Below are 13212 nucleotides of genomic sequence, written 5' to 3' on the forward strand. Positions count from 1 at the left end.
CTCCTTGTAAGTATGAGTCTGTTTTGGTCTTTTTGAGAAACAAGTGACCTGCCCTCTTTGGCTATATAACTGTCACTTTTGTTAATAAAATCGTATCTTTCCCAAAAAAGTAAAATAATTAGTTGATTATGTATAGTTACAAACTAAAATGGTGATGATCAAGTCATTCCAATAGGCTTATAATTGACCAACATATTTCAACTTGAACTTTTGTTTCAAATTGCAATTACTCAATTACCTATACCGTTTTAAGAAGTCTATGTTGATTGACATGGGACACACGTACAACACACGTATCCAAATACTAGCTAAAGAAAGAGTGTGTGAACTATCAAATGGTGAATATTGATCCTATTTTAGTTAAATGGATAAGAATTTCGTGTCTCTATCCAGTACAGGTATTTGTTTTTTCATGAAACCAGAACATCATATTTACTGGACAATAATTGCTACAGTTGTGATATTAATGACCTGCAATGATAGTTGCGATTGACTTTGAATGACCTCATCGATGAGCATGGAGTTCAAACCTAGATAGGTAGTTTTGATTGGAGTTACAGATGTGCTCATAATAGAGGTCAAAATGAGATAAAAGTAGGTAGATTAGTGAATATGTTTCACATCAAGAACTACTAATAAATGTAAAATTGAACTGGTTAACCAATAAACAAATGTTGGTTAGAGAAGGAAATTTGAGTACCTTGACTCTTAAGGAACTGACTTTTGAAACTTGGTGCTCTTGCAGAAACTCTACATGCATCAAGCTGAAGCTAATAGCTTCACTGTTAAACACCTAGATTGCCTATCAATAAGAAATAGACCTAGAGTCTAGAAAGCTTAAACTACAAATCAAGAAAGTATTGTTTTTACTAAAGTAATTTAGGTAGTCAAAACTGAGTTAAACAACGAAAATACTAGCCTTCACATTTGAATTAGCTCCAATCTAACTGTTATAATTCACCTAAAAGGCTAAAACTGAACGTGTATCAGTTTTCCAGTTTCTGACTACAAAAGAAATAACCCAAACAACAATATAACTAGGAACATCTGAAGCATTTTAGATGTGGTATCTCTCATTAATGCTGTTGCTGCTATTGTAAAGTGTAAAGCATCCACAAAGATGGGTCTTTTTTTCCTTTTCACTATTTCTCTTCCCAATATGAATGAACTTCTTCAATGAAATACTTGTGTTGCTCCTGGAAAATATGCTTCTAGCTATGCTTTTCTTTTCATCCCCCAGTTTCAGTAACATGCACTCAAGTTTTTGAACCTCCAATTGCAGCCGTACAATCTTCTCGGACCCCTTTCTTGCCTGTTCTGAAACTCTCTGTCCCCTGATATTCAACACCTCTTTTGAATCTGTTGAAGTACTTCCTGCAACAAGTGTGCTTTCTTCTGTATTCTTCATTAAATGGCCATTCAAATTCACCAGCTGCACAATCGTTAATTCAACTTCTTGCAACTGTTCTTTTGCTGCTACAAAATCAACATTTTTGTCTTTTCTAGCCTTTCTTTTCTTATCCAATTTCCTTCTCATGCTGTCGACAGTCATCTGAAGACTAATCAACTTCTCTGCATCAGAGGATAGCCGGTTCAGAATATGCTTATTTGTTTCAATACTTGCATCAAAGGAGTATATTGATAACTCTAACTTATCAACACTCAACTCCTTTTCCACCTCTGATTCTGTTGGCGGCTGATATCTCCTCCACTTCAAATATCCTATAGTCCCCTCTGCTGGATGATTTGCCCGTTCCTTCAAGTCCTTCACACTTTTATTGGGGCTATCCGCTGTGGTTTCCCATAGCTCAAGCATCCGATCTTCTTCTACATCAGCACCAGAAGAACCTCTTCTTCTAATTCTTTGTAGTGAGCCATCAGAAACATGATCAAGTGGTATATCTTTCATCAGTATCTTGTTTTTGACGTCAAAGGATTTGGGCTTCGTCTTTCGCCTGTTTTGACCCTCATCATACTCATTCCTAGGATTCCTCCTTTCTACATGCTCATATCTTTCTAGATCAAAGCTATGCAGAGATTTTAATGCCTCAACTTCACTTTCAGCGCTATCTCGCCCAATCTTGTTGTATGAAGATACCTGTAAAATAGGCTTGTTCATCTCTTTCACTACTTTGGCAACTGCTTTAATCCTGTCTTTGAGCTCCTGCAGATCTAGAATGTCTTTTGTTATGACAGGTTGATTTTCTTTCAGCTTTTCAAATCTACTTTCATCTGGGCCCGGCAGATCCTGAATGTCAACACACTGCAAACATATGCAAGAAGAAGAAATTTCAACACAAATTTGCAGATGATCGCGAGTTCTCCACTTTTTATGTCTAGGTAAAAAAAACAGCTGGGAATGATCTTCATACTCTTTTGCTTTATTTTTAAACTAAAGTCCATGCAATATACTTACAAGTGAATTAGGCAATATCAAACCAGTGTAAATTAACACTTTTGAACTAGATATCCTTTCACAATCTAGATTCAGGTCATGAGACCAAGTCAAGAAACAAGTCAGTCTAGTCCTAAGAAATGTGAGACACTGGAAATTGTTATGAGAGAATGAATCCTCAAGAAGAATGATTTCAAAGAAAATCCTGACTAACAATAGTATTTAAAGTAATAGAAAACATATGCAAAGTTAGTTCCAATCAAAATACTGATTGATGTGTTAAAGCTAAGGTCATGTAAAAATGCATAAGCCTTGAGTTACATTCAGGCCCAATTTGCAGTAAGCAGGAGAATAAAGAAACATGAATGTCACTTATTATAAGAAAGTACATTACCTTTGATTCCTGAGAGCTTGCTAGCTTAAGCCTAGTCTGGAGGAGCGCATTATGCTCAAGCGATACCACATCATACCTTAAAGAGGCTATTACAGGATCATATGCAAGTAACTGTGACTTCTGTTCTCCAATTTCACTCTCCATTAAATTGATTAATATTTTCAGCTGTTCAATCTCCAAATTTTTGGAAGCATTTTCATTCTCCCGTCTCCCATAAACGTCAGTAAACTCATCCATCTTGTTTTTTATTAATGCTTCTCGTGTGGAGGAAATCTGCAAATTGAAATAAAATGTTTCCACCTCTGCCTCCCATAGTCCAAACTCATAGTCTTTCTCTTGGAGCTCCGAACATAGGCAGTCTTCTCTGATTCGTTGCTCTTCAATTTTTTTATGCAATTTTCCTAATTCACCCACCAAATTCGTGTTCGTTTCTCGAAGACATTCAATTTCCTTGTTCTGAGTGGTGTTGTCTCTCAATATTTCAAATATCTTCTTTTCTAGATCTTCATTCATCTTCAAGGATTCTTGATAGTCAGTCTTTAGTACATCTAGAGCCCTATGCAATTCTGATTTCAATTTTTCAGATACTTTAAAGTTCTGTTCTCCTTCCAAAAACCGAATTTCCTGCTTACCCTGAAGTTCTTTTCCAGATGACATTTCCAACATGAGATGATCATTAGATTCCCTGACCTCATGGAGTTCTTTTTCTAACCTTTCAACTGATTTCTTCAGGAGTAGGTTTTCAGTTTCCTGCATTTCCAGCTTCCCATTCAATACATCCATCTCCTTCTCAAAGTCAAGCGTAACACCATGAAGTTTGCTCATATCTTCAAAAATAGACTTTAGCTCAGCAGTCCTTTCACTACCATAACTGTTCAAAATGTTAGAGAAATTACCCAGTGTCAGTGTCTCAAGTAGAAAAACATCATTTTCCTGCTCCACTATCCATTTCTCCTCCTTGATCTCTGAGATTTTTGTCAACAATGTCTCGTTCTGATGAACTACATGCGAGTATTTCTTTTGTAATTCAAAGTAAGCTGCCTGCAACTCACAATGCTTGACACAGAGAGTCCGAACCTCCACCTCGAGTATGGCATTTAGTTGAGTACTGCTGCTCATTTCTGACTGTAATTTTTTGTTCATCTCTAGTAGGCAATGGTTGTCTTTCTGTACTGTAACCAGCTTCTCTGCCACGCTATTAAGCTCCTCCTCTATAGATTTCTTCATTGACTCCAATTCCAGGCCATCTGATTTCAGCTGAGCATGTCGAGTTAGAAGAGCTGAGTGTTCAATCAACAACTGTTGCTTATCATACTCGTACAGTCTGAGTGGACATTTCATATCCTCAACACTACCCAAAATATAATGCAGGAAAGTTTGTTCGTTTACCACCTTATCTTCAGACACAAAGTCAGAATCATTTTCAAGGGCCTTGAAAACTTGATATGTCCCCATTCTCAACCTTTGAATCTCATCTACCAAAAGGTCTGCTTCAACCTGCTGTTTGAGATTCTGCTTCTCTAACTCCGTAATCAGTTCATCAGACAATTTTGATGTCTCAATATTTTTCTGACACTCAACCAACAGAGAAAAATTCTTTTCTTCCATATCTTGTATAAATTTCTGCAGGATGAAAATTTCAAACTGGAATTTTAAAGCTTTGTCGAGTTCTTCTTCAAATTCTTTCTTCCTCCACTTACTCTCTTCCTGTAGGTGATTGGTATGGTTTTCCATATAAATTAATCTGGTTTCACTCTGATACACAAAGTTCATCCTTTCTTGTTTCTCCATTTCAACAAAAACTCTAAGTTCTTCAAGTTGAAGCTGTTCTGCTTGTTTATCCTTCTCTAGGCAAGCATACTTCTCTTCCGATACTATAACTCTTGTCTTCAGCAATTGACATATCTCTTCTAAACCTATCGCCTTTTCTGTTAGACCTTCAAGTTCAACTTTTGCAACCACAAGAGAGTTCTCGAGCATTGCATTTTTCTCCAGGAGTTTCTGCATTTTCTCAGTTATAATTTGCAACTGAGAGAGCAAAGCGGCTTTCTCAGCAGCAAGAATAGTTTTTTCTCCATTGAGAATTCGACAAGACTCTTGCAACGCTCTCGCCTTTTCCTGCGATCTCTGCAACTCACCATTTACATCTGAGAGGTAACTCTCCCGAACAGCCTTCTTCTTCAAAAGTTCATCAATGTCCTCCAACTTCTTGTGGAGGACTTCTTTCTCGCATTTGGTGTTCTCACAGATTATCCGGAGTTTGGAGTTCTCTTCCTGCATGATCTTTATTGAAGAGTCGATACATTCAGGATTTATGCCTGCAGCCTTCACTTGCTCTACAGCCTGGTAGTTCCTGTTCAGGTCCTTGATTTCCTCTTTCAAACATACAATCTCTTGTTGAAGGTTGTTACTTAGTCCAACTTGTTGTGCAACCTCCTCTTCAAGTCTCTCCTGCATCTTCCTCAAGCTAAGGATTTCATTCTCCAGATTCTCGATCGAATTGCTTGAGGAAAATTTCAGTTCATTCAGGCTATGGTTTTCATCCTTCACTCTCTTAAGTTCACCTTCCAAACTATTTTTGCATGTTTCCACTTCCTTCAACAGCTCAAGACTATTTCTGAGCTCCATGGCCAGAGCTCTTTGTTCTTCTTGAGATTGACAGTGCAAATAATGCAGAGCCTGAAGAGTTTCTTCAACTTGTGCATGGTTTAAGTGTTCATTTTGCAAATCAATTTGAAGTTTTTCTAACTCCTTCTTCTTCTCAGAGAGTTCTTGATCTTTCATCGCAATCTTCTTTGCCAAATTGTCTACCTCTAGGTAAAATGAATGATTTGATATCTCCAGCACAACACACTTGTCTTCAGTATCTTTAAGCTTTGCAGCTCCTATTAAAATCTCACCATTAAGGCGCTTTATATCCTCTTGGGAACAAGCTAGTTCATTCTCAAGGTTTGATATTCTGTCCAGACAGTGTTTATAGTCACCAGTAGCAGCTTCTTTCCCGTCTCTTAGTTCCACCAGAACAATTTTCAGTTTATTGATCTCAGCTTCAGCTCTATCAGCTATCTCCGTAAGCGTTCTGGATTCTTCCTGAGCCACCAAGAGTTTTTCTTCAAGGTCAGACATGTTCACCATGCTTATCTTATACTCATGAAGGACATCCTTTTCATACTCAAACTTAGAGATCTTATTCCTAAGATTCTGAGCTTCGGTTTCTGCCTTAATTGCTCTCTTATTTAGTTCTTTTATGTCTTCAAGTGCTTGAGAAGCCGTAACATCTTTAGATATCCTTTCCAGACACTTCTTGTGTTTGCTCGGATCAGCATCTCGTTCAGCCTCTAATTTGATCAGCCATTCCTTCATCTTCTGAATTTCATTTTCAGCTCTGCTAGCTTGTTCACTGAACTTCACGGAGTCCTTCTGTACACTATTGAACTCTCTCGCTGCAGCATATAACTGATACATGCATTGCTGATACGGAATGAAGGTAGCTTCTTTTTCTGCTTGCATAATAGCAAGGATTTCCTTCAGGTTTTGAACTTCAGCTTCAGCTTGATCGGCATGCTCCAACTCAGCGAGGATCTTGGAATTGAGATTCCCATTCTCATTTGACAATTTAGTTACTTGATTATGCAAACATTTTTCCTTTTCTTCTGTGTTTCTGTTCAATCCTTTACTCAATTTTCCTTCGAGGAACTTTTTGTTCTTTAGCATTTCTTCTCCTGCCCCAAGCATCTCAAGTAACTGTTTCAAACCCCACTCACTTGTTTCCTTATTAGAATCACCAATATGAGATCCAATCATCTTTGCAGCATGTATACTAGATGGTATTAAACCCATCGTGGACTGATGAAATTCATGTGTATCAGACGGTGCACGAAGGCACAACACTTCTGGAGTATGTGGTTCAGTAACTTGTGTGGAAGATCTCTTGGGTGAATCTTCAGCCAGTAGAAAAGGTAGCTGGTCGGGAAATGCCTCTGACATGGATTTTTGGGCCTGCCGGAGCTCCCCAATTACATGATCATATCGTTCCGCTAGTGCCCGATATGCCCTGTAGAACTTCTCAACTAGCTTCATTAGCTCAGGCCTTCTCTTGTAATACATTTCAGCCCTTCTTGCAAATGAATCTGCATCTTCTTCAATGATCTTGAGCATTGCCTTTACCTTAGCATCCATTTCTGTTGAAATAAGATAAAAGACCAGTTAAGTTCCTCCTATGAGATTTTAGAAAAGAGAAAAAAAAAAGTGCATGAGAAGAAACTTAGATTAAAAAAAACCCACTACAAATAGAAGACCATGTAATGAGATATTCAATGTCGTGCGAACTATTGTAGCACTAAATATGAGTCATAGAATGAACTTTTGGGAAAGAGTAATAGAGCTTAGACTTAGGGACACTACAAAAGTGACAGAGGTTCAGTTTAAATTTATGGCTGGTAGGTTTACAACAGAGGTCATACTATCACTAATAAGATTTATGAAAATTTATTGGAAGAGGAAGAAAGGCCTACACAAGGTGTTCACAAATCTAGAGAAAGCAAACCATAGAGTGTCAAGAAAAGTTCTTTTTGTGTTGTTTGAAAAGAAAGAAATTCAAATTAAACATATGGAATGCCATAAAGGATATGTATAAGGGAGCTATAACAAGTTTGAGAACAATGGTAAGAAATACAAACGAGTTTTTCGTAACCGTGCGTCTACACTGGTGTTCGACATTGAACTTGCATGGCTTTTTCTCCAATAACTTTCCTACTCTTTCTTTGCAAATTCTCAAAGAAAGATGAAAATGTTTAATTATACAAAATGAAAAACTTAATTTAAGTCTAATAATAAATAACTAAAATTATTTTTTCTTTTTACATAATAATTGTAAAGTAAACCTATAATGCCTTTTTTCATAATTTGACATTTAAAGAACTTTCTGAAAAGATTAGCCAAACATAAACTACTTTTCTAATACTAATAAAAGCGCTTCTCAAATGTTAGGCCAAACCCAAATTTATGCAGCCCCGAAATACTTTTACCAAGAAGGGTTTTTCAGAATAAGCAGATTCTGGATGCTTATCCAAACTTGCTCTAATTAAAGAGTTTAGAAGAAGTAGCAGTGGGAAGAATCATTGCATATTCAGCCAGCACAAAGAAGAGTAAAGATGATATGAGAATAGACAGGAATGTGGTTCCTAAGTGCAAATAATTAAGATATTTAAGCTTCTTGTCTTGGGAGAATGATATGATAGATAAAACTGTTACACATAGCATCAAAATAGCATAGTTAAAATAGAGAAGTGCTACTAGAGTGTTATTCCATAGATGGTTGTAAGACCGATAATGTTATATGAATTAATCTTGGGCCACTAAGGTCCAACATACCCCCCAAAAAAATAAAATGATCACAGCAGAAATCATTAATAATTAAGGTATGGTGTTCTTGCACAGGGACCAAGCAGAGAGGTTGGACCATAATAGAAGTAGCTAGCTCTAAGTCAAGGGTGTTGGTTTAGGTGGGTGGTGTATTTTGGTAGAAAGATAGAGATAGGCAAATGGAAAGGAACAGAAGTACCATAAGGTGGAAAATTTTATCAACAAAATATCATTGATCAGGGTATTTTTTTCTCCACAAACAGTGCACATGCCAAGACTAGACAAGTAACATCTCACTGCCAGTCTCTTGTGGAGTCAGCACAGAAATTCCTTTTCTAATGATTTCTTCTATCTAGGGAATTTCCTTTCTATGTTCCAGTTTTTACATTACTTCCCTAAGACCAGATATTTTGAAGATTGGTACATGCAACTGCCTCTCATTTGGATGGTAAGTGAAACTGCCTCTGAGTTCGCTACAATCACTCAACTCAACCTAAGATGTGAACACAGGCTTTTCAGGAACCATTCCAAGGGAATTCTCAATCTGAAGAGGATTTTTAAGAAATGATTATCACAATAGTTCATTTATCCTAAAGCATGAAGATAATCAATTTAGTTATATGGTTTCTAGTTCCGAGAAAAGGACAAGCGGAAAATCTGAGACATAAAGCAGATTATCTATCCTTCGATCACAATGTATGTAATGCAGAGAAGAGATGAAAAGGCAACCAGGAAGAAGGGTAACCGCTCCAGATATATCAACTTATCCGATAGTTTAAAGTAAAGATCTAACTTTATAAGGGAATGGAAGAGCAAATGTACACATATTCAATCATGTGACCTCCTGATTGGCAAACTAATCATACTCTAGCTCATACCACATGATGGTAATGGACAAACAAGCACAAATTGCATACACATTTTATACACTTGTGACCACATATATGTCAGTGCAATACATTATTACCAAGTTTTCGTAAAACCAGAAGATATACCATCATCCATTAATTGGAGCAAAAGCTTAACATCAAATTGACAAGTATCATATATATTCAAACAAAGCGGTAAATAAGAGGCTTGAAGTCTAAGGAAGATCCAACAAGGAAAGGTAAATCTATTTATGTATAGCCATTAGAAGAAGAAAAGTCCTCCCTCACCACTCACCAGTAAGATTATGTTGAAGCCATTTTGCGTTATTTGGAATATGGCCGGTATCCCACCACAAAGTGTATAAGCGCCTGGTTTCAGAATGTAGGAAGGTGGCCATGACTCCAGCAAAGAAAAAAAAGGCAACAGGTTTTGTCTTTGCAAAATCCTGGTCTTTGTACCAGTACAAGAACTTATGAATCCACGCCAGTGTTGCAGCTTTGACTCTCTCACCTAGGCAACAAAAAATGCTATAAAAATTTAAATGTATCAGCAATGACCCATGGATAATAACATCAACAGAGCTTTGCAGCATACCTGTACTGCTTCTGTAACTCTGTAATACATCTGGAAATATATGCAAGTGTTATCAGTTTGGGTCAGAGTCAAGTATAATTAATAATGTACATATCAGAATTGACAACTGAGGAAACAACAGCTTAATACTCTACTTCTACCAAAGGAATTTGCAAATCATTTCGATCAAACAAAGAAATCTATTTTAAACTTCAAATATATCAATCACTTCCCAAAAAAAATGGACATCAAAACAAAAAAAAGAAGAAGAAGCAAAATGAATAGAAGGTTACCAAAATACTGAATCTGACCAGCTCAGCAGCAATGGCTTCACTGCTTCATTGCTTCCTATGCATTTTAATTCTCCACTACTCTCAAAGTGGAAACAACGTCAAAGATATCAAAATGCAGCACTTGATGGTGTTGACTAAACAATGTAAATTGAGAAGAAGAAGGGAGGCGAGAGAGGGGTAGTTCCGGGATACGAAGACTTCCGCATTAGCTATTTGCAAATCAAGGTGGATTTGTATTCAGTGTGCACGAACTTAAATTTTTAAGTTTTTCAAACAAGAAAAAATACAACTCTGTTTGAACCTGTCTTTCACAAACAAAGGATCTTTTACAAATGTTTATTTTATAAAAACAAGTAATTTGGTCGATTGCTCCTAGTCCATTTTAAGTGAACTATATTAATTTTTTTTAAATTAAAAATAAGTAAATTATTTAAATTTGAAAATAATTGTTGAGATTTTTTCTTTTTTATTCTTTATTTAATGACAGTCTTAGCTACTTTATAGTTTTTATGAGAATAATTTAAGAATAATCAAAATAGTGATAGTGAAAATCAATTTTAATTTATATTTTTAAATATTTTTCTTAAGAAATATGACATACAAAACTTAAAATGGACTAAAAAGAGTGTCATAATTAACTATAGTAAAATAATAAAATGTGTATAAACGACAGTAATAATGTTTAGGTAAACCATTATTTTTTAATGTATAGTTTTAAGAATAGGCATTGTGAAAAAGAGAGCTAAGATAGGAAAAATAATAACTGAAAAAAAATGATTACACACTGCGATGTTGTCGCTCCTCTATAGTAATACTAAAATAGCTTAGACCACGTTTGAGATCTAAAATGTTGTTTCTTCGGTTTTATTTTATCTTTTTCCCTTCTTTAATCATTCCTCTTCATTCATGTCTGCTTGTCTACTATGATTATGAATAAAATGTGAACAATCTAAATAGATCCAATCTAGAAGTAAGATCCATCACTTTTTAGGGATAATACACAAGTATCCCTCTAAACAATTTGCGAAATCGCTAGGACACACTTTAATTATACATGAGTTCTATTATCCTCCTGAATTATTTTAAAGTGTAATAAACACACCCTTCAGTGCTGAGGTGGCACATGGAGTGTGTTCACTCTCTTGGAGACATGTTAGACACGAAAAAAAAGTATTAAAATTTGATTAGTATGGACACATGTCCATTCAATTAGACATTTTCATTATTAATTAACACACATAAGTAGTTAACATTAAAACTTAAGTTGATATTTTTTTAATTAAATTTTCTTTTTTTCATTATGAAATAGAACCCAATTTTATCATTTTTAGAAATATAAATATCTTTTTCACAACATACTTAAATTGTCGGTGATCTTTTTCTAGGTATTTCATCAATTTGTATAATATCGGAAGATTTTTTTTATATTTTTATTTTTTAATCAACCACTTAACATGAAATTTGAAAAAAAATTGCACATTAGAGATTTAATTTAGGCAATATATGGTGAGCACAATTTAAATTAAATTCTTTTTTTAAAAAAAAATTAATTTTTTAATTTTTTTTAGAATTGACGATTTTTTAATTTTTTTAGCTCTGACGATTTTTTAATTCTTTTTTTAGATCTGATGATTTTTTTATTTTTTTTTAGATCTGACGATTTAGTGACGTGACGCTGACGTATGTGGAAGCGAGTGTAAAGCACCTCCCTTCATTTGAGTGATTATATATGTTTTAGGATGTGTTTATTACATTTTAAAATAATTCAGGGGGTAATAGGACTCATGTATAATTAAGATGTGTGCTAGCGATTTCGGTTATAGTTGAGGGATGTACTTGAGTATTATCCCTCACGTTTTATTAAACATGTCAACTGGATTGGGTTGCTCTGAATTTGATCCAGACGTTCAGTATGTGCTTAGCATGGTAGGACTCGAATCAATTTTTTGGACTCAGTTTAAGGGGGGATCGTTCAGACATGCGGATTCAGTAGATCGATTCTCTTATAAGTGTTGTTTTCTAGCAATCTCTTATTGTTTTTGCAATTAATAACATCAAATGGAAATTTTCAACTTTCAAGTGTTCAATTCATCAATTTATGATTGCTTAATTATTTCTTCATCTCCAACAATTTGGTAAACTTTTATTTAGTATATTGATTCTTGAAAATTTACTTACATTATTTTTATGTTTTTAATTTTTATTAATTTAAATTGCATAATAAATAAAATTTAAAAAGTGGTAAAAGTGTTAAAAAATTTATCCCGGAAGTAGTACTAGGAGTAGTAGTAAGCAAAAAATCAGTCCTATTAGAGATAGTATATATACTAGATTATATTCTCATATGTCTAAAACACCACCTAGTAAAAAAGAGACATATGTGTGGGTGCATATAATATGAATTATTTTGAGGTCCAAGAAATTTACGGTATAGAAGAAGAAAATGAAGTAGAGGTAGACATTGTTATATCGAAAATAGACAGTTTAAAATTAATTTTAACTTTTCAGAGAAAAAATCAATTTTTTTTGAAAGAGTTGTCACTTAATTTTTTAAACAAATTAAGAAAACTTAATTTAAAAGATCCTAGCAGATTTAATTCTTAAAAATTAGAGAAACAGGATAAGGATTTAAATTTCCACTTTGAGAAGGTGTTAGCACTCAAAGTGGTTGTTAACACACGATAGTTCAACTATTTGGAAATTATTTGACCAACTTTAAAAAATTATTTATAAATAATAAAGACTTTTAAAAATATTTAAAAGAAATGTCAACTTAAGATACTAAGAATAATTTATAAAGAAAAGTGACTAAGTTGAGAAAAGAAAAGAAAACTTAAAAATATTTGAATAAAAGCAATAAACTCAAAATATTTTAAGTAAATTAGGAAATTATTGAAACTTGACTAAAATATGATTAAATAAAGGATAACAACTTGCATATTTTTTAAAACATAAGAACTTAAGAATTTTTAAGACAAGTAAAAGATTTTAAATCAAACACTTGAATAAATGAAAATAGAGAGTCAATAAAATCTAAAATGCACTCTCATAAAAGAAATTATTTCTTCTTTAGGGGATATAATTAGATTAATCTAAAATTAGAATTAAATAAATAATCACAATCAAGCAATTACATAATTAAAGAGAAAGGACTAAATTAAAAAAAAGGGATCAAAATTAGGCCTAATTTTAGTTTCTGTTCGCCTAGACTAAAATTTGGGCCCATTTCCACTACTGCTGTCTTTTGGGCTTTTAACCCATCTCATGTGTATACATCTGATGTATACTTAATGTATATCAATGTATAAGGGCTGTGAATCGGC

At 34.4% G+C, this 13212-nt stretch overlaps 1 protein-coding gene across 1 annotated transcript; it reads right to left on the reverse strand.

Moving 5' to 3' along the window:
- Nucleotides 1-865: 865 nt before the first annotated feature.
- On the reverse strand, nucleotides 866-9544 carry LOC129877747 (protein NETWORKED 1A-like). Its single transcript, XM_055953274.1, has 3 exons — nucleotides 9318-9544; nucleotides 2790-6970; nucleotides 866-2263 (listed from the first exon to the last, which is right to left on the reverse strand). The coding sequence occupies exons 1-3, from the start codon at nucleotides 9418-9420 to the stop codon at nucleotides 1058-1060; spliced, it is 5490 nt and encodes a 1829-aa protein (XP_055809249.1). The 5' UTR covers nucleotides 9421-9544; the 3' UTR covers nucleotides 866-1057.
- Nucleotides 9545-13212: the final 3668 nt, after the last annotated feature.

Source organism: Solanum dulcamara, chromosome 12, assembly GCF_947179165.1.
Source record: "Solanum dulcamara chromosome 12, daSolDulc1.2, whole genome shotgun sequence".
Taxonomy (NCBI): domain Eukaryota; kingdom Viridiplantae; phylum Streptophyta; class Magnoliopsida; order Solanales; family Solanaceae; genus Solanum; species Solanum dulcamara.